This window comes from Vanacampus margaritifer, chromosome 9 (assembly GCF_051991255.1).
Source record: "Vanacampus margaritifer isolate UIUO_Vmar chromosome 9, RoL_Vmar_1.0, whole genome shotgun sequence".
Lineage (NCBI taxonomy): Eukaryota > Metazoa > Chordata > Actinopteri > Syngnathiformes > Syngnathidae > Vanacampus > Vanacampus margaritifer.
This window is the reverse complement of record NC_135440.1, coordinates 8,107,089-8,127,277: the sequence shown is the minus strand read 5'-3', so window position 1 is coordinate 8,127,277 and position 20,189 is coordinate 8,107,089. Positions and strand designations below refer to the sequence as shown.

Here is a 20,189-nt window from a genome sequence, read left to right as displayed (position 1 = left end):
ACATTAATCATCACACCTTTGATTCGTAGCTTCATGCTCATCACTCTATCTGACACTCTTTTTACCTCCAGGACGTTCCTAACAAACTTCTCCTTCACGATAACTCCTACTCCATTTCTCTTCCTATCTACACCATGATGGAATAACTTAAACCCTGCTCCTAAACTTCTAGGTTTGCTCCCTTTCCACCTGGTTTCCTAAACACACAGTATGTCTACCTTCCTCCTCTGCATCAAGAGAACCAGCTCTCTACCTTTTCCTGTCATAGTTCCAACATTCAATGTCCCTACTCTCAGTCCTAGATTATTCTCTTGTTCCTCTTCTCTTTCTTTATACGAACACACTTTCCTCCTCTCCTTCTTTGACCAACAGTAGTCCAGTTTTCACCGGCACCCTCTAGGTCAACAGCACCGATGGCGGTCGTTGTTGACCTGGGCCTCGACCGATCCAGTATGGAAGTCATATAATTGATTCACATGTTAGATTTGGTTAAAGTTTTACGTCGGGTGCCCTTCCTGACACAAATCTCTGTGGGCTTGAGACCAGCACAAGAAGACACTGGCTTTTTTTGCCCCCTTGCGGCTACATTCTCGCATGAAATACATATTATGGTCAATTGTAGACATCAAATTATGGAAGACAACCAATTTAGGACTGTACCAACCTGCATAACGGCATTAAAGAAGCAGGTGTTGCCGAGGTTATTGATGCCTTTAACAGGAACCAAGGCACTGTTGATAATTGAGGTTTTACTTCTTGTGGCATCATTATAATCAGGGGGTTCTTCTCTCAATTTCCGGACCTTGGGGGATGTTGCTAGAACATGAGAACACATACAAAATGGCATGATTCCAGAAACTGGTGATACACTGGCTAGTTTAACATGTGAGTTTCAAAATTCACAAAGTCCTCAGGCATGCATGAACATACAAACTAAAAACAGGTGGGTAACCACAAAACATTGGTCTATTTTTAAACCAGTCGCTGGCTAATTATAGAACCATGACAGTACAGTAGTTAAATTTCCCCAACTGGATGGGTTGGTCGATTTAATCCAAAAGATGAGTTAAAACCCAATTGTTGGGTGATATTCACTACAATTCTGGGTTGTTTGAAATACTTTAAGTGTACCTTACACCCCCAACCAGACTTTTGCTCCACCCATCACTAATATTTGAAAACGACACTCAAAGGGGGCATTGCCTGGAGGACCGTTGTACTTGCCAATGGGGAGAGGGTTTGGCATGGTCTGACTGTGATTGACAGCAGCAGTGAACACTGAGAGCTAAATAATTTCTATACTATGGCTGCTGTGCTAAATAAACTAACCAAGTGCTATGCTAATAAATCACTTGGCTGAAAATTGTTTTTTGAAGCAAAAAAAAAAGTGTGTTCTTCAGAAATTATGGTAGTCTCATAAATGACCTTGTCTTAGAACATACTACATTTCAAGCACTGTTGAAAAAGCTATCCAAAAAAAGAGTGATGATAGCCTTCCTGCGAGTCAGCAAACCTTTTGTTTAAGGGCAAGGCTAAAATTCTAATTCATGTGAAACTCTATGGGCAATTCACATTGTACGCTCAAAACTAAAGTGTATCCTGTCTTCTGCTTCGAAAACCTAGGATTTTTAAAAAATATTTTTTTAAAGAGAATCTTACATTGAGCTGTACTGTAAGTCAGTCTCAATGATATCCCACATTATTTTCTACTTAAAAATAAAATGGAAAACAGTAAGACTTTCATGGTCCTTCCCATAGTTTTGAGATTATGGAGGTTGAGCTTGTTGAGATGGCAGTCTGTTGCAGCACTCCATTTAGTAGTGCTAATTACATATGGCCCCCTATGCTGGCAACATCTGGGCTTTCCAGCTATTCAATGAAGCCATAAGGGAGCTCCCATATGTCAGAGAACACAACATGTAAGTAGAGAAACGGAAGCCTTGGTCAGAAAAATAAAGTGCATTTTCAGACTGCATTTGACCTTGAAAAAATTTGAAAAGCTGAAATTCAACTGAGAATTGAACAATAGAAAAAAGACAGAGCATCTGTATCAGAACCAGAAACCATTGTCCTTTCAAGGGGAATTAATGTTGCCACAAGAGCATATAGGAGAATAGGCACACAAGGGTAAAATATCCAGACTCAATAAAAAAAAAAATCCATTAAAAAAATATATAGGGGAAACATCGTACTTGTACAAACAATTGCCAACATGTTCAGTCCAGAGCTAATACAATATAGACAATTATTATCAGTTATTGCAAAAAGTGCAACATGCACATGTACAAATAAGCACATCTGCTCATTCATATCTCTATGGTGTCTGTGAGGATGAAGGACACAGAGTCAACAGGCCTAATGCAGCTTGAGTCAAAAAGATGCGACTGGCACTAGCTGAGAGGGAGGAGAGGGACGAGGAAACTAACTGGGCGGAATGGGGATGCCTATGGACACACTCTGCATCTGGGACCGCCACCCAAGGTAAACAATGTTCACGGAGCCATCTGGTTGAGACTGGGTAGAGGACAGTTGTGGGGTGTAGTGGGTGGAGGGAAGGGTTGCAATGAGCACAAGCATATGGAAAAGCAGATTTTTCCTCTCCCTGCAGCAATCAACGATGGCAAATGTCAGCATGCGCTATGTCCACGCTTGACTGTGCTGCACTAAGCACTACCACCTGGCCCTTCTTGCACAGCCAATGAGTATGGGCAACAGTAACAGTTAGAGTGGATCCTTTCCCCTGGGTGGAGAAAAGCATCACAGTACTTGGACTCATCCACATGCACGCATGTACACAAACACCTTCTGCACTCCGTTTGCTCATATTAGAGATACCCAAAGAACCAAAGGAATTATTTACACTTTTAGAAGAAACTAAACTGGAGTGGAAAAAAGCCACCCATCGGAGACCTTTGACCACTCAAATATCATTCCGGATAAAGGGGCTAAACTTCCTACAGACATACTCCAGAATCTTGTAAAGAAACTAAAAGCTTTTTTAGTGGCAATGGTGGGAGCAACAATATAACCAATAACCAAGTGCACTAATCAAGTGGCCAAATAACATTATATTTCTCAATTACTGCAAACAATTCCTCAAACTAAAAGCAAATAAAAAAATAATGTTGAGTGGCTATGTGTCAGATACCTAATATGACAATCTTATCGTTTGGCCAGTCAGGTTTATGCTTCCATGTTTGCTTACAGTGCAGCAGAGCAAAGCCAGCTCCCTTCATGCAGAGCAAGCAGTCATGAGGAAGGACGAGCAACACCAAATGTCTTATTAATTCGCTAATTTGTTGTGACTACAGGGCATAAAAAGCTTGCTTCCTTGCCATCTGAGGCCAGGCGAGCTCAGTGACATTTTACTTACAGGCACATACACATGCCAATATATTAAGTGCATCTTAGTAAAATGAATACTAAGCAATGCGATTTTGCATACACTGAATCGTACAAAAAGAAGAATTACTATGGGATATGGAGAGAATCTATTTGCGATTAGATTCTTATGGATGATTTGGGAGACTGAATGACAGTAAACATACAGACAAACACACACACACAAAAAACAAGTGCAGACACTGGCCTACTTTCTTGCGCAGTGGTGGGAATTAAGACGGGATCACCCTTGATTACCTCCATGAAAGCACCACCAGGGAACAACCATTTTACTGGCCACTGACTCGTCTAGACAAGTTAAGTAAGTGCACATTTTACCTTCTACCTTATGCTGCTGGAATAAGTTGCATTGTATGCACAATGACAAATAAAGTTATATTCTGTTCTTTTGGTGGTAGGAGTTTTTGGCATTTTTGTTAGACAGTGTGAACTTATGCAAAGTTATAGATGAAATATGTGCCACCAAAAACAGAATTTAAATCATATTTGTTTTTGAATTCCTGTCTACCACCGTTTTGTGTAACATATCTCTCACATCATATTCACTCGTTTATGACAGTTAAAAACACCTAAGTTTTTCCTATTCACACATTCTCCAGTTATTGTGAACGGAGCAGGTACGCTAACTGGATCCAAGTTTGTCGATCACTGATGAGATCAGAAGTGCATCCCAGGGCTGATACAAGTAGGCCATGACTGTATTTATCCTTGACATTCTATGGCTCAAGCACTTCTTCCTTCGTTTCATGGTGAGTTGAGACAAAAATGACCACTGTGTCATATGCTGAAAAACAAAGACGCTGAAAAACAAAGACGCTGATTGGCCCAAGAGCAGACCTGTGTATCTATCACAGTAAATTGCACACACAAAATACATGAAGTTGAATTTTCAGTGAGGATCAACTATAGTTTCAGAGATACTGAATTCAATTTCTTAATCTTACATTCAGTTTGAGGTATATTGGACTAATATACTATTCCGATTCTATTTCTATACAATTATTCTATCTGAACAATACAAAATGTTGACACAGACTTAGATTTATTGTCATTCAGTAAAAACATCACAGATGTTGTCACAGAACAAAATGTACAGCACAAAATAAAAACAATCAATTTTAAAAACACCCAATTTGTAGAGTAAATACCGTAAAATAAAATAAAATAAAAATTGAAACAGTAAATTTAAAAAAAGACAAACAGAATGTTAGACTTTCATGAGAGTCCTTGCACATTCTATATTGCATATATTATATTGCACCTGTCCTTCTCATTTTCTGTTAAGCAGTCATACGGTGGTTAGATAAAAACAGTTTAAAAATGTCTGTTTTGCTCCCCAGGGTCCAGTAACATTTTCCTGAAGGGACAACCGGATAGAACCACTGAATATAACCATGTTATTGAAACTCTGCTTCTTAATGCAATTATGCAAAGTTCATCAACTGTGATTCAAATATAAATGATTTAAATGGAATTTATGAAGGCACATAGTTTAGCCCATAACTCACTCGTATCATCTATAGATGAAGACAAGTAATTGTCCACCAGTCATGTCCTGAGAAAACGCAAATATGCATAGTTCATATTTTTCATTTTAAAAAATTCCAAGTCCTGAAGGGTACAATTGACTATAAATATATAATTAACAAAGAAAGTAGTTTTTTTTTTTTTGTTTTTTTTTGTTTTTTTTTTAACATGAACACATGGGTTCCATATTAAGCCAGACTACGTATAATTCATAAAAAAACTAAAATAACATTTACAGTTAAGAGGAGAGTAATTATTCAGTACTATAAATACTATGAAATAAGAAAGAATAACATGATTATATTGGGCAACTGTTTATTCAGAACCATTTCTATTGTTTCACAAAGACACCCCAGCTGCATTGCAAGACAGAGTCTAGCTCCCTGAGGTAAAGTGTCCTTTTAGTGGGACTCTGGTACTCGAGCCAAAGACCTTGATGATGAGAGAGCATAGTTAATCGACTTTTAGTCTTCAATGAGCTGTTGTAACAAATTATTGTGTATTCTGAAAAACATCCGTGCTAGGGCCCCTTTGTGATTTGGGGAGCATGGGAGAAGCACAACAACATCGCTCTCGAAAAAACCTGGCCTTCAGACTGAAATGCAATTTTACAAGCTCCTCAACAACAGTCTATTTTGTACAATAATGGCCGTCTATTTCTATAGCCATTTGGCCAACGGGTGTGGGACAATTAGGTGGTAGGAAGGGTGACAGGTAATTTATAGAGTCAAATCAGTAGGTAGGCTAATCTACCTTAGTTAATAGCCCAAACACATATGTGAGTTATCTTAGCACAGATCAACTACAAGACGAGTTCTCAAACCTCCTTTAAATATATGTTGAAGTGAAGAAGATGCAAAGTGCTAGCTACTCCAGTCCAACATATTCTTTCTTTAGTAAAGCTCAACTACCTACACTATATATCTATCATGATAATTTCGTAATAATAACTTTGTATAATTATAATAAGTTTTTACTGGTGGGATATCATAGAATCCACATGAATACAGGAAATTATTTTTAGATATTAGGATTTGTCAACAAAATGAAATGTTCCCATTTGCCAAACATCATTAAAAGAACTCTCAATGTGGCTTGTCTCCACTGTCCTGTTTGTTTAAAAAAAAAAATGGTGTTCCTTGGTGCCTTATAATGAAAAGCACACAATACATACACCTTTGCCTTTTAATAAAATAACCCACAATACCTCAGGTTAATTATGTATGTAATAAATATATTTTATTATATTCCGTATTTTCAGAGCCTGCCTGTTTTTTGCGGGAAAAGTACATTCATGCATCCAGTTTGCAAGTGAAAATGTAAACTCTGTTTTAACGGGGCAAATGTGTGATATAGTTCACAGTTGAATTGTGTTTGTTTGAGATGAATGTTCTCAACATTATCTCTATGTAAGTAAGTACACAAGCGAGTTAGTGCACTCCAGCTGTGGCGAGTGGTCCAGTTTCTCTAACTTGATCAGGACTATGACTCCCACTAGTGCTGCACACAGGCGCAGAGGTGGCAGGATGTACAGCAGAACAAGGGACAAGCGATATAGCAGGAAAGACAATGGATAACAGAGCAGAGGCAAATCCATCACAGCTGCTCGCGTTCTTCAGGGAACCCAGCCGGGAAGCATCACTCAAGCGCCTAATTCCGCTAATGTGTGCAGTCATGTGACATGCACACAGAGAGTGGGTGACTGTTACAGCATCATTTCTGATTCCTGCAACTCTTCAGCTGTGGCTGAGAGACTGAATCAAGACCAGCCCCAATGTGCATGGCTGGCTAGTCTATGGACACTGGTAAATGGACACAGTTCAGGGGGCTTTAGTTGAAACTAGTAAGACCACAAATGATCACACAGATTATAGTGGTCACTCATCAGGTCAACACCAAATTGTGTAACATTTCTACTTGCTAACAAATTACATAACATATGCAAAGTTTAGTCAAACAGTCAATTTGCATCCGCTTTATTAGTTTAGACATGGCAAGATGTATAACCATAGGGTAGGAGTCCTCAAATATGAATCTTTGCAGTACTTCCAAATAACACCCCAGCACATTGGAAGATTTGATATATTGACGCTACGTGACATGAATTGTGCAAGCATGTTTCAGGTGGTTCAAACCTCTGAAGCTCCCCATACTATATAGTATGTTTATGTGTACTTCCTTTGTCTATCCATAAATAGATGGAGTGTCAGTCAAGAATGATGCTGGTTGTTTCAGAAAAAGGACGTGAGCAAGAATAAAGATGAAAATGTAGATACATTAAAAGGTGGGGTTCGCTCCCATTCATTCACCTAAAGGTGCCCAGTGCAGTACCACTGGCGTACATTTTTACCACAAGCTTCACTATTTCATCCACAGGTAAATATGAAATTATAAATATGGTTAAGTATTGTTGTAACTTGTAAAACACAATATGTGTACAGCAGACCGCCACAATTCTGCGCCCACAGATTGACATATTTTCTTTATATATGTATATATATATATATATATATATATATATATATATATATATATATATATATATATATATATATATAGAGAGAGAGAGAGAGAGAGAGAGAGAGATAGATAGATATTAACCCATTTCCCCCCATTTATGGTGGAAACTGCATATTTAAACATGACTAGTGTTTTTTTTTTTTCTCAAAACATGGAATGGAGCAGCCAGACTGACAAGTCAAGTGACACGCATGGACAATCTTGTGAAACTATTACAGTTGGCCTTGCGTCGTGCACAAAGCCATCATCACTGCTGTCTAGATTATAGAAGTAAAAAATTTCGTAAGAGAGAATGATGCTAAGTCCCTCAGTAGGCCAATAAAAAATACAGACAAATATCATCATGATTTGACAAATTGATTATGGCTCGTGTAGTCTGAGCAGTGAGAAGGCCAATAATTAAAAATATACTATATGGCGACATAAGAAACAGGGACTGATAATGTTGCTTTTAAGTAGAAAGCAGGTTAAATTGAGGAATGCTGACAATTTTAACCACCAGGGGGAGCAGGTATACTGCAGTGCAGTCTTAAGAGGCTGCCTGATCTGACAAATTTAAAACTATTTGAAACCTGAAAAGTCTGTTCTAAACAATGCTGCAAAACATTAGCAATAATAAAGTATCAGAATTATTAGTCATTGTTGTTCATCAACCCTGAAAATCTGTTATGCATCTTGATAGTATTCTGTAACAGTGTCGGATTTATAATAAATGCTAAAAAAATGATGTTGGTCGATTCATACTCACTGTACTTGATAATGAAATTGTACTTGTTAATTTTGGTGCCATGTTTGAGTTGTGTCTATGATTAAACTCAACTGAGATTAATTTGGCATTGATGAAATTGCAACAAGATTATTCTTAATTAGGTGCAGCACTTGAGACAAACACCCTACCTGATGTTGCCTTGACAGAGTGCTTCTGTAAAAAATCCAGAGTCTGTGCCAAGGCTTTTTTGTTACAGTGGGTGGAGAGCTCCTCATTACATTCAAAACACCTGTTAAAAAGGGAGTAGTCAGACAGAAAGTGTATTGGTGAGCTACTGTAAATGCAATAACCCCAAATTTTGTTATCTCATTACCATTAACTAAGAACAGTATAACTTGACCTGTGGTGCCATAACATTTCAAAGAAAGTGCAACAACGAAACATGGCAAAAATTTTAAATTTCACAATGTGCATATTTTGTCCAGCTGCAGTGTTTTCTCGCTGAGTTTTTTTCCGCAGCGGGGGCACACATTCCGGAGAACCGTGGCGCTGTAAACAAAGGACACTTGACTGCTTGACTTCTATATTGTGAACGTCTGTTTAACTTGTAAAGTCTACCATAAAATCCTGTGTATAAAACATACACACATGTATGATGTGCCCCCACCGCACCAAATCACCCTTAAAAAGCGCCTTTTTCCTTTCTTTACCCGTGTATAATACGGTCACTGAATGCAGTCTTTGAAATGGCTCTAGTTTTAGAAAATGATATTTTTGATGATTGATAATTAATTTGAGGATGTCAAAAAGGCTTGTCGTTTATTCTCTAATAAAAGTGAAACAAGCTTGTTGTTTACTGATAATATTCCCTAACATTTTGATTTTTTTCCCTGAGATTTTAAATAAATCTGCCTACTTTAGATCTGTCCACTTGTATTTTTAAGAAGTTTATTAAAGCACAACTACTATATATGATATTGATATACAGCAAGAAATTATGATAATAATAATTTTTTAAATTGTTATGTTTGTTAAGTGTGCTTTGATTGCAATTTGTTTAGATTGGGGGCAGATATTACAAGATTTTGCCAGCACATTCGAGTTAGCCTGGTTTGTAAAAATTGTCAGCCTGTCGGGCTGTCAGCATTAATATGTGCTGCCATTTTTGTCTAGTTAACTGCCTGTGAAAATTAATCCGATGACTCTGACTGTCTTGCTCACTGCAGGCAAGCTATAAACAAGCGGCGAACGCTGGGGAAGCTAACGCTGCAGCTGGTACTGAATGCTGACAGGTGCCGTATAATACAAAGTCAGCATAATTAAGTCATTTTTTAAGCATTCTTAGTTAGCGATTGAACTTGATTTCAGGACGACGACGTGTTATTGACATGATGTTGGTAGAAAAAGTTTGTGTGAAGGTCTTTACACACAAAAAAATTCTGGGAATGTGGTACTTAATTGCATAAATTAAAGAAGAAATTTGAAGGAGTGGTGACTAGGATTTACAGTAGAGCAGCGGGCCGCCACTCCTAAATGACTGTAGAGGAAACACTGAGCTGGTTGAAACATTCAATTTTGATCCTGTGTGTGCATTTTGCCTGAATTTGGAAGATTTCTCACCAGGCTTTCCAGGTGCTTAAGCTTATGGTGATGCAATGAGATTCAGGATGGAAAGTTCGGTGGTGCTTGACAGCATGTTCAATCCCTGTGTGGTTACAGCCCTGTAAAAATTACACACAGCATGTTATTCAACTGGCAAGAAAACAAACTAGGGGTTTAACAAAACACAATTCAAGTATGAAAATGTGTTTTCATTTGAACAACCAAATCAAATCATTACAATAGATTTTAAAATTGTTGCATCTTTTAATCGTACCAGACGCCATGTGTCAACATGCAGATCGAATCGTCTTTTATAAGAGATGTAGACCAAAACCTACAGTCGTATTAACGTTATCGCGGAGGTCCCCAATGTGTGTCTGAAGGAAGTCTTACTTGGAAACCGCACTTGAGGCATACTAAGATTTCTGGAAATACTGCTGGCTCACTGTTGATCATGGTTCTTTCCTTCAGGCAGTCAGAACAGACCAACCACAAACTGGACAACACAGATTTCTTCACCAAGCTTAAGTCTACTGCCTTGGTCACATGTTGGCAAGTCAACCCTGTTGAAGAAAGATAGAAAATTAAATTAATTATCTTTGCAAAACAGATCAAAATTTGAATAAAATCATCTGACGTATCAAGTATAATAATATTTAATATAATCAATATTCTTTGATTCTTTATGAAGCCACCACAAAAGTGTACTATGTTGATGATAACCATAGAATCTGAAGTGATACTTACTCCAACAAGGTGTGGTTACTCAGTGTCATGTGCGTAAAAAAATTGGCCAGGCACTCCAAAGACCCAACTACAGTATTTGTATTCAAACATTAAAAAGTCATTTTCCCAAAACATGCCCCCTATATTGCTGGTACAAGTATATTCACTTAGCACCATATGTATTGTATCCTATAGCATACTGTACGTGTCAAACTAATAATAAATATATATGGTGTCTTTGCTGTTTGATATTCTCAATGTCACCTACCGATACTTTATATTTGACTAAAATGCCTTGCATTGTACCCCACTGCTGCTAGAGACCTGAGTATTGTGATCAGAAACAACAACTTAATAATTATACCATGTCTGTGCTAAAATAAACATTAACAATGCCTCATAAGCAACAGTCAAATGTGATAATTGAGATACAGCAAAGCATGCAGCACATACAATTGAGCCCCCGCTGTCCCTCTACTACTACATTTCATATCATTTAGCAAAATTTAATTTAAAAAAAACAAACAAACAAACTATATTTTGGGTCAGTCCACATGTGGGTGTCATAGTTTATGAATTATTGACCAATCTAAATTGTTGAAAATGGCTTGTTCTCTTTGATGATGCAATGTTAATGGTTGAACATGCATCCTGTTTTGAGGGGTCTCCTAAAAAGTGACAATTTTGGAGGTACAAGCTTTTGGCCTGACACCAGCGATATGCTGGAAACTGAATTTCTAAACTAAATCCCCCCCAAAAAATACTCAGTTTCCAGCATCATTTTTTTTGTGTTAATCTAATATTCATTACATTATATATCCAAACGCAGAAACAGTAGTATAAGCAGTCGACGATGTTGAGTTCTTAAAAAAAAAACACAACACAAACAAACACAAAACAGTGTTCTACTTCAGTGACTTACCACTGACTTCATCTGATGATTCTTCATCTCGAGGTTTTCGTGGTTTATTTGTCCGCTTAGTCATGTTGGCGGCTGTCAAGGACAGGGGATCCTTAAGACGCATTTGGAGCTCTGCAGGATAAGACTTTGACGTTACTGTATGACAAAAAACAACCATAGTGTTCTTAATTGTCCTTTCCTCTTGCCATTAGCACTGGGTTGTTAATTTTATCGAACACTTTGAATCAGTATGATATACAGTATTTAGGGTTATACACTTTTTTTCGTGACAGTGGGATTCATAAGCAGGAAATCATAAGGAACTCACCTCTTTATTTTTTCCGTTCCAATGACTGACAGTGTTAGCTAAAAACACTGATGCTAACCAATGGTTAGCAAACAGGCTAGTCACAAACTTTCACCACTAATAATACAACTGTTTACTGCATGTACGCTTGGAAACAAGGGTGTTGCGAACTAAAGCCGAGCATATGGAATAAAATGTTTGTGAGACACATCCACCGTTAGCTTTTACTAAATGCTGCCAGAGTTTATAGCATTAGCAATCCAAATAAACATGTGACGTACTCGGAACTCGGAAGCCAGTAGTGTTGCATTTAAGTTCATCAGGAAATGTTGAACTCACGGAGACACTCGTAATACAGTATGTAATCATTTGTGGAATTAACGGAAAGCAAATTAAATAAAGAAGTAAAATATGATCTGCGTCTGATTTAAACGTCTGACAATCTATTAACTCCAAGCTACGACTCGGGTCACATTTGTAAAGAATGCACACTGGCTGCTCTGTAGGTTAATGTACTTTTATACTTTCCGTGTTACATGTTTATTTAATACTATTGTAATTGTACTATTTTAGTGCGCAACAATTTGTATAGCTGAGTAAAAATAGACATGAATATATGGCAATATAGGTAACTTTGTGAACAGCAAGATTGCCTTTTTTTCCTTTGCGCGACCCGTACACAACAACGCAAGTGCGCATGGTCAAAGTTAGTACGGTGCACTTGACGGGGTTTGCGTTATATTTATACGTTTTGTACGAGGAATTCGTCCCATTATAGACGCTACTTATTGCACATGGCTCTCCGGTTGTGTATGAGATTTTCCAGAGTCGCCCCACGGCTATTGTGGGATAATAACACCCTTCAAAGTACCCGTGTCCCGAGTCGAACCCCCCTACCAGGATCTGGCAACACACGTCTTTACACAAGTGAGTTGTCTGCTTTGCGTCGTTAATAATTAGCCCAGTTTTTGGTTGCTTTACCAGTATGCATATAACAAAAACCAACCTGTTTGTCTCACACATTTCCAATATGTGGCAAGTTTGTTTGATTGTCCTTCAGCGCCTGAATGGTGGCTCGGTTGTCGCACATTCGGGTCGGTGCCACCGAGCACGGATGTGACTTATGCGCAGTTAAAGAAGCTCTTGGCCGGTGGCAAGTCTGTTATTATCGACGTCAGAGAGCCTTGGGAGCTCCGAGAATACGGCTCCATCCCCGGCTCAGTTAACGTCCCATGTAAGTGTTGAAAATATGTCTTATTGAGGCGTGGACCCATTTATTCTCATCTCAAATATAATAATTAGCATGTATTACTTTTGGTATTAACAGGCTGTTGTCATGTAAGGTCTGTATTCAGTATTATTGTAATTTATTAAATTTATTGTTTATAAAAGTCTATTTTTAAACACAATAGCTTGCATGTTCAAAGTGGCTTTAAGAGGACCTTATTATAGGAGACTGGGGATGAAAATGATCATTGATCGACTGCATGATCAAAGATTACATAAGAAACATGTTGCACACCACAAAATGTCACTCATATCCTGGCACTGATATTTTATACAATTTAAAATGATAAATAAAATGTGTTTCTTGGCTCCTTTCGTGCATATCCTACACGCCTATGACTGACTGGCCTGTTACTGGCTGCTGAAAATGTTTATAATTACAAAACACAAGGTGCATTGAAGTGCTTTTTTTAACTCTTTGACTGCCAAAAACGTTAAATAACGTTTAGTAAAATCCTAGGGAGGAGTGCCAAAGACGTTAAAAGACGTTTGTTTCAAAACAGAGGTGAAACTAACCATTTTCTATTGTTGATTACTGAAAAACGGAATAAGGTAGAAACAAACTTTTTTTTTCTGATGGAAGATGAGAGTCCAATCTTTCATTTGGTAGTATGTGTGTTTCCATAGTCCAAACACATAATTTTCTGTGGACCTTGAAAGATCAGTCAAAATGCTTTAAATCGGCTGGCACCCACGGCATCCCTTTTCTGAAAACGTCTGGCAGTCAAAGAGTTAACATTTCCTCTGTATGACTATTAACAACAAAGTGCAACAGATCAAGTACAACTGCTGAAAGATATAAATATTTCCGTGTAGGCCTAAAAGATAATAGTGCATCAAAACAAGAATTGCCATGGCCCATAATAGGCCTTAAAGAGCAAGTTCACCAATAATTGAAAAGTGGGGAAAAAATACCATCACAAGCCCACTTTTCTTGAGGTTAAGTGGCAGGTTTTTCATAACCTCAGAACATCATATGTCTGGGCCGTCGGAAATCATCCCCTTGTATTTTTTTTTTCTACTAATGACTCACCCTTAATAGTTTCACAAACCATTTTGGGGGTCTGAATCCACCAGTTGCAAATCATTTAGAATATCACCTGTGTATTCACGTCTTTGCAGTGGGCCAGGTGAGCACAGCTCTCCAGCTAGATCCGGAAGAGTTCAATGAGAAGTATGGTGATGAGATGCCCCAGAAGATAGACAATGTTGTGTTCACCTGCCTGGCAGGCATCAGGAGCAAGACTGCACTTGACATGGCCTCCGAACTGGGATACAAAGAGTAAGACTGCTAATAGTTGGGTTGCAAAATTCTGGAAAAATTGGATGAACTTTCAACTGATTGGGATTCATTGGAACTAATTGTGGGAGTTTGGTGTCTGCTCTTTACTCATTGTTAAAACAGTTGTTCACAAATGTCAATACAATGTGAATACAATGCGATCTGAAGGAAAAAATAAAGAATGAAACAAACATGCATGTATAACCCACCACTTTTTCCTCCCATTTCTCTATATCATTCTATCCTCTATTTCAGTGTTCAGCATTACCCGGGTGGATGGCAAGACTGGGCAAAAAATGAGCATCAAAACTGAAGGGTTTGCAGAAAACTCCAGCTTTTTTCATTGTTTTCTCCGCACTGACACTTAATACTGTACTTAATAACTTTCAACTCATTCATATCGTTCAATTTTTTCAATCTTTGAATCCCAAAACATGTGAGATTTATTGGCTAAATACACTTGAGACTGTTTGCCATTGATCGCCTTACTAATCTCAACTGCAATAGTACTTTAAATGTTTGTGAATTTAGTTTGATCTGTACTTATTCACAAACCATTTACTATCTGTAACATTTAAGACTGTTGATTATTCAATATTTATAAATGACATTTACACAATGGTGTACTATGCAATGTTAAAATAATGTGTTGTATTGAATATTGTGAACAATTTTAAATTTCAGGTTGATGTAAATATGTTATGTTGAGTTGTAAAAAGCAACTCCTTACAGTATTTGCAAATCTCGTATTAAAGTTTTGATTTACAAAGGAGTTTTTTTCTGTTTTCTCCTTTTCCGTTGCACTACCCAATGTATTTGATTGAGTTTGTTTATGTAGAACAATACTGGAGATGGCTCAGATGACACACTGCTAACTACATGAGTGTATTTATGATTCAGGTTTAATGGTCTCTACTGCCAACTGGAATATCCACAGATTCCCTATCACATGTGGCAGTAAATGTTTGACCAAGGACCTTGTTTTCTGTTCAGTTGAACGTTACAGGAAGTGGAGAGTGAACAAATGGAAAAATAGCACTCACTTTTGTTCAATTTCATAATTTATTTAATGTATGATGTCAATTCCCATAAAATATCAAAATAAATTATGCCAATGTTAAGTGATCAGTAATGACTTTTGTTTTGTTTTTTGGGTGCTGTTTCAAATTAGATTTTTTTTTCAAATACTCAAAGGTCGTTTCGTCCTGTTTTCTTACCATGACAATTCTTCACACTTTGTTTCCTATTGTGTACTGTTTGCTTGCATTCAGCCATTATTACTGCTACATAATCTCCTATATGATTACATCTACTGATCCATGAAATATTTGCTGTGTGCTGCGCTTTCAACTGATTGCTCTCACAGAGGCCTCAAAGTGAAATGGAAAAGACTTAGAGAGTGTTGAACTTCTCTCCACAAAGTTTGATCCTGCTATAAAAGATCTGAAGTGAAGTGACTCTCCCTTTCAAAAGTAGTGGAAGACGAAGACCAATACCTTTATTTTTTGCTGTTGACTGAAATAATTTGGGTTCGAAATCAAAAGACGAATCTGAGACAAGATTTCAGCTTTTATTTCCAGGTATCTTAGTGTTTAAACGTTTTGTTGCCATGCTGGGAAACAGCACCCATAAACCTTTGACCCTTAACGTTGAAACAATTAATTGGTTTATGCAAATGATTGCTATGAGGACTGTGTGCTGTATAATGTTTGATTAGGTAATGCTTTAGGTAACAACAATACAGTAGTTAATCCCCCTGAGCAGGCCCGACTGACCACTATTTTCTTCCCTCAAATCACTGTGCCATGTCAACTGTAAAATTCAGACTACACTCGCCCACCCCCTTCTTCTGCCTCCTTATTTCCCCTCAGTAGTAGTTAATTCCATTTTCTTTTTCTTGCATTTCTGCATACTCTCGATTTTAATGTGCCAAAAACAGACCAGACTAATAAGTACTAATTTGTGTCAAATCTTGCCAGGGCTCTTTGTCCCTCCACCGCCCTCATCAGGTCACCCTCCAGCTTCTGCTTGGCATTCAATTAAAGTCCCTCGTCCCATCAGAGTAGATCACATCATTTTTGCATCTATACTCCCAGTCCCTCCAATGACTACTCGAGCCGTGGCTTGGTCTTAATGTCTGTCTAATGCCCAGTGCCGTAGTGTCAACCTTAGAAGTACTGTGAAACCTTTGTATTGATGAATGGAAGGATGGCTAATTCAACTCACAGATTTACTATCAAGCCGTAGAGAACATGGCCACTATTTCTCCTGCAGTATCCATTCCATTTTTACAGTCAGATGTAGTGACCAACATCTCCTCCATGAAGCTGTTATGGAGGCCTGCATTGGTGCAAAAGTGTTACATTCCACAGGTGTTCACTCTCAAATCTGAGAAGGTCAAAACATTGATGAGTGTGAAAATTCTCAGTTGCAGCAGGTGAGTTTCTGATTTTTTTTTTCCAGTGCCGGTCAGACCTTTGTAGCTAACACATCTGAGATCAAAGTATCATTTTCCAAATTCATTTAATGGATTGTGAAAAGAAATACTCTTGAACCCGGGTCATCGACATGATGCGTACGCGCTCCAGGGCGCCCCTAGAGGTCACATGAGAAGGCCACAGGCCTGTTCCAAAAATAGTTAATCAGTAATGAGACATTGTGATTTCCATAGTATGTTGTAGAAGTGAGTATTTGAAAATGTAAACACTTGTATAGATTTAAAGATACAAAGTGTTGTATATTAATATTTATCATTTTCCTACCTTGTAAAATTGTTTGTAAGTATTGTAAGAAATCTTAAATGATCATTTTTTTCACATTGGTGAATATAATGTATTATTAATAACATAAAATTCAAAGTAATTTGAGCAAAATTGTCATTTCAGAAGGGTCTATCAAAATGGACATTAATCAGCACCAGAGACAGTTTAAAATAGTTGATGACCCTTCTAAACTGGGCTCTTTCTCATCTCTAGGAAAACAGAACATTAAATTAGAAATAACTCGTGTCATGATTCGCAAAGCCCATTTTCATAAACCAATGTGTGATCAATTCTCACTCGCTCCAGAGATATAATTGTTATTCACTAAATACCCTGTAATTGACTTGCAACCAATCCAGGGTGTACTCTGCCCATCGTCTAGAATCTGCTTGGATGGGCTCCATTTCACCCATGACCGTGAACAGAATAAGAGTTAGAAAATAGATGCATTGATAATCACTTGTTAAATGAGCGAGCATACGACTGTCACCCATGACATGATTCCTTTTTAAATACTTTGCCTCTCTCTCTTCAAAAAGGTAAGAGATCAGGATTACATGGTGGAGGGTGACCATCAGGAAACTGCCAGACCAAGAAATCCCAAGTGACCCTCTCTCACACCCTTAAACCTTGACGTCCCCTTTGGTTCTTTGCATAGACCAAACACCATGTCTGGACAATGACCTTTGAACTTTGCTCCTGAGCAGACTATCATGCCCTTTTCTGTGGCATCAGAACTTGACCCATGAGAGTTAATGATGCCTCTGCCTTGAAATGTTAACAATTATCTTAATATTTGAATGACTTACACCCCCATTTTGAAGTATTCAGGAGTCTTTTAATTAGCCTTGAGTTTATTTACCAGGGGTGTCCAAACTATGGCCCAGGGGCCATTTGTGGCTCGCAGCATATACCAGCAATGACATTTGCTACTTATAAATTCGTTTTTAAATATAATGTACAGTAGAGCTTTTCTAATTATGTAAAGATGCAAGGGAAAATTTACAATTAAGCAAGTCACAACATTTTTCTTTATAACATTGTGGAGAATACAGATAATAAATTTTTACAAGCAAAAATGGATTCCTCCACTTTCTGCTTTTGTGACAAGGTCCATATTCTGAACATTTCACATGAATTATTCTCAAGCAACTATTTTAAAAATGATCAGATTTCTACTTTTTGGGTTCTGACACTAACCTTTCCAGCAAGATGAATTCTCGCGGTATTTGTGAGTTCACAAACTCTGGAGAATACATTTTGTACCACTCCCGCTGATACGCTTGCAGGCGACCTTTTTTAGGTCCGACCAATCAGGCATTGTTTAGGGCGGGACGAAACCAATAAGCGCCGATGGTGGGGGAAACAAACAAACCTAACAGACAAATAGATGCTGCAATTAATTCTGTTCTCGCAGAATTACTCATCGTTTCCTTGTTGAATTTGAACAGCGAGAGGCGTTTCGTCCATTTTTATCTGGTAAAGATCTTTGTGCTCCCCCTCCCCTCTCTAAGACAAGACAGAAGACAAGATTTTCATCCGTTGCCTTGATTGGTCAAAACAAAATGTGCAAAGATGCCGCATCGTCCAATCAGCTCTAGGTATTGTACAGAAAGTCCCGCCGTTCCCGAACGGGTCTGCCTAGTGAAATACCAGATTGATAATGTGAACAACTCCCTCTAGTGAATCACAATTAGCAATCTGACTGGCGCGATAGTGCAGGGGCTGATATTTTCTGGTTGGTTACAGGGTCTCTGACCACTCCAGAATCTTGTAAAATTCTAAACTATTTGCTGTAGAGAAGCTGTTCATGTAGCAGTTTTACCAACGACATTTTATTATATAAACCAGGGGTGGGCTATTCCGGTCTTTGAGGGCCAGAGTCCTGCAGGTTTTAAAGGTTTCCCTTCTCCAATCACAACTGATTGCAATGAAAAAGATCGTTATCAGGATTATGAAGAGTTTGCTGATGAGCAGATCATATGAATGTGTTGGAGAAGAGAAACATCCAATACTTGCAGGACTCCGGCCCTCAAGGACCGAGTTTGCCCACCACTGATATAGACAATATGCAATTATTTGATTGGCTGATTTTGGTGTGCTTGATACATTAAAGTTAAAAAAGAAAATTCAAAGTGGCCCTTGCATCCTTTGTTTTTTCTGTATGTGGGCTTCTGAGGAAAAAGTTTGGACACCCCTGACCTAGATACATGGACGGAGAGATAGATAGATAGATAGATAGATAGATAGATAGATAGATAGATAGATAGATAGATAGATAGATAGATAGATAGATAGATAGATAGATAGATAGATAGATAGATAGATAGATAGATAGATAGATTTTACATACATTTGTTCATATGATATTATTCAACTGCAGGATACAGGAAGGAAAAGCAAGTAGAAAGAAACGAGTACAACTAAGAAAGAGTCACCTGAGGGTTGAGGCAGTTGACCTGACGCTTGTGTAGGCCTCAAGAATCCATCTGTCAAATTTTGTTCTTGCAAGCGAATGACAGCATACAGCCGTTTCCTGTCCTCATTCCATCCACTTCCACACCTTTTCTTCCTGCTCCTGATTGAGAGCGATCGGATTTGGCCAGCAGATGCCAAACACGCTCAGTGTCTTACTCAAGGGCTTGTAGCAGAGAAATGAAACGCACCAATTCCAGGCATAGAAGCTGAAGAAAGGACAAGAAAGGCAACAATGATCATCATCCCCAATTTTAATAATGCTATACAAATTGGTCAATTAAGGTGAAAAATCAGGATGTCACAGATTTTTTTTCTCTCCCTGTCAAAGGGAATTGTATTTTACATTTGGTTTTAATGGTCACATGAAAGAAAAGTGAAGAAAACGGCATTTAAAATAGCAATATTCCACAAGGGGCAACCATGTGACACATTTAATAAATTAACACATTTATGTCAATTGTTGAGCCAATGTTCTAATGATGCAATATTCAATCAACATTCATATTTTATTCCATTTCATACAAAGCCGTCACGAGCTGAGCATCAACATTGTTTACACTGCATGCTTGGAGGGGGCAATTAGTTCGACCTCAGAAATGTCAATCGCCCTCATAATAAGGCACAATACTATGTTCATGTCATTAGATCGCATTTTGTTATAACGATTTACTAATGTGCATCCAATC

At 38.0% G+C, this 20,189-nt stretch overlaps 2 protein-coding genes across 5 annotated transcripts in view; one reads left to right on the top strand and one right to left on the bottom strand.

Annotated features, from left to right (window-relative positions):
- Window positions 1-19,504, bottom strand: part of usp45 (ubiquitin specific peptidase 45) — a 41,536-nt gene extending 22,032 nt beyond the window's left edge. The window contains exons 1-6 of one of the 4 annotated variants that reach the window (XM_077576258.1): window positions 19,464-19,504; window positions 11,409-11,519; window positions 10,154-10,323; window positions 9,779-9,879; window positions 8,347-8,447; window positions 665-816 (exon numbers count right to left, since the gene is read on the bottom strand). In XM_077576258.1, the coding sequence (XP_077432384.1) occupies window positions 665-816; window positions 8,347-8,447; window positions 9,779-9,879; window positions 10,154-10,323; window positions 11,409-11,511 (627 nt within the window). In that variant the 5' untranslated portion in view covers window positions 11,512-11,519; window positions 19,464-19,504. Of the gene's footprint in view, window positions 1-664; window positions 817-8,346; window positions 8,448-9,778; window positions 9,880-10,153; window positions 10,324-11,408; window positions 11,544-11,715; window positions 11,971-12,700; window positions 12,824-19,463 lie in introns of those variants that run through there. The other 3 variants (XM_077576259.1, XM_077576257.1, XM_077576256.1) reach the window with 3 other exon arrangements.
- On the top strand, window positions 12,368-15,388 carry tstd3 (thiosulfate sulfurtransferase like domain containing 3). The gene is made up of 4 exons (XM_077576260.1): window positions 12,368-12,621; window positions 12,755-12,928; window positions 14,104-14,263; window positions 14,519-15,388. Exons 1-4 carry the CDS (start codon window positions 12,489-12,491, stop codon window positions 14,574-14,576), a joined length of 525 nt encoding a protein of 174 aa, XP_077432386.1. The 5' UTR covers window positions 12,368-12,488; the 3' UTR covers window positions 14,577-15,388.
- Window positions 19,505-20,189: the final 685 nt, after the last annotated feature.

Bases quoted from the DNA above. Each gene is read 5' to 3' on its own strand.
- tstd3 (XM_077576260.1), top strand. From the start codon at position 12,489: ATGGCTCTCCGGTTGTGTATGAGATTTTCCAGAGTCGCCCCACGGCTA. The intron at 12,622-12,754 runs GTGAGTTGTCTG...ATTGTCCTTCAG, and splicing joins CAACACACGTCTTTACACAA to CGCCTGAATGGTGGCTCGGT. The intron at 14,264-14,518 runs GTAAGACTGCTA...CCTCTATTTCAG, and splicing joins TCCGAACTGGGATACAAAGA to TGTTCAGCATTACCCGGGTG.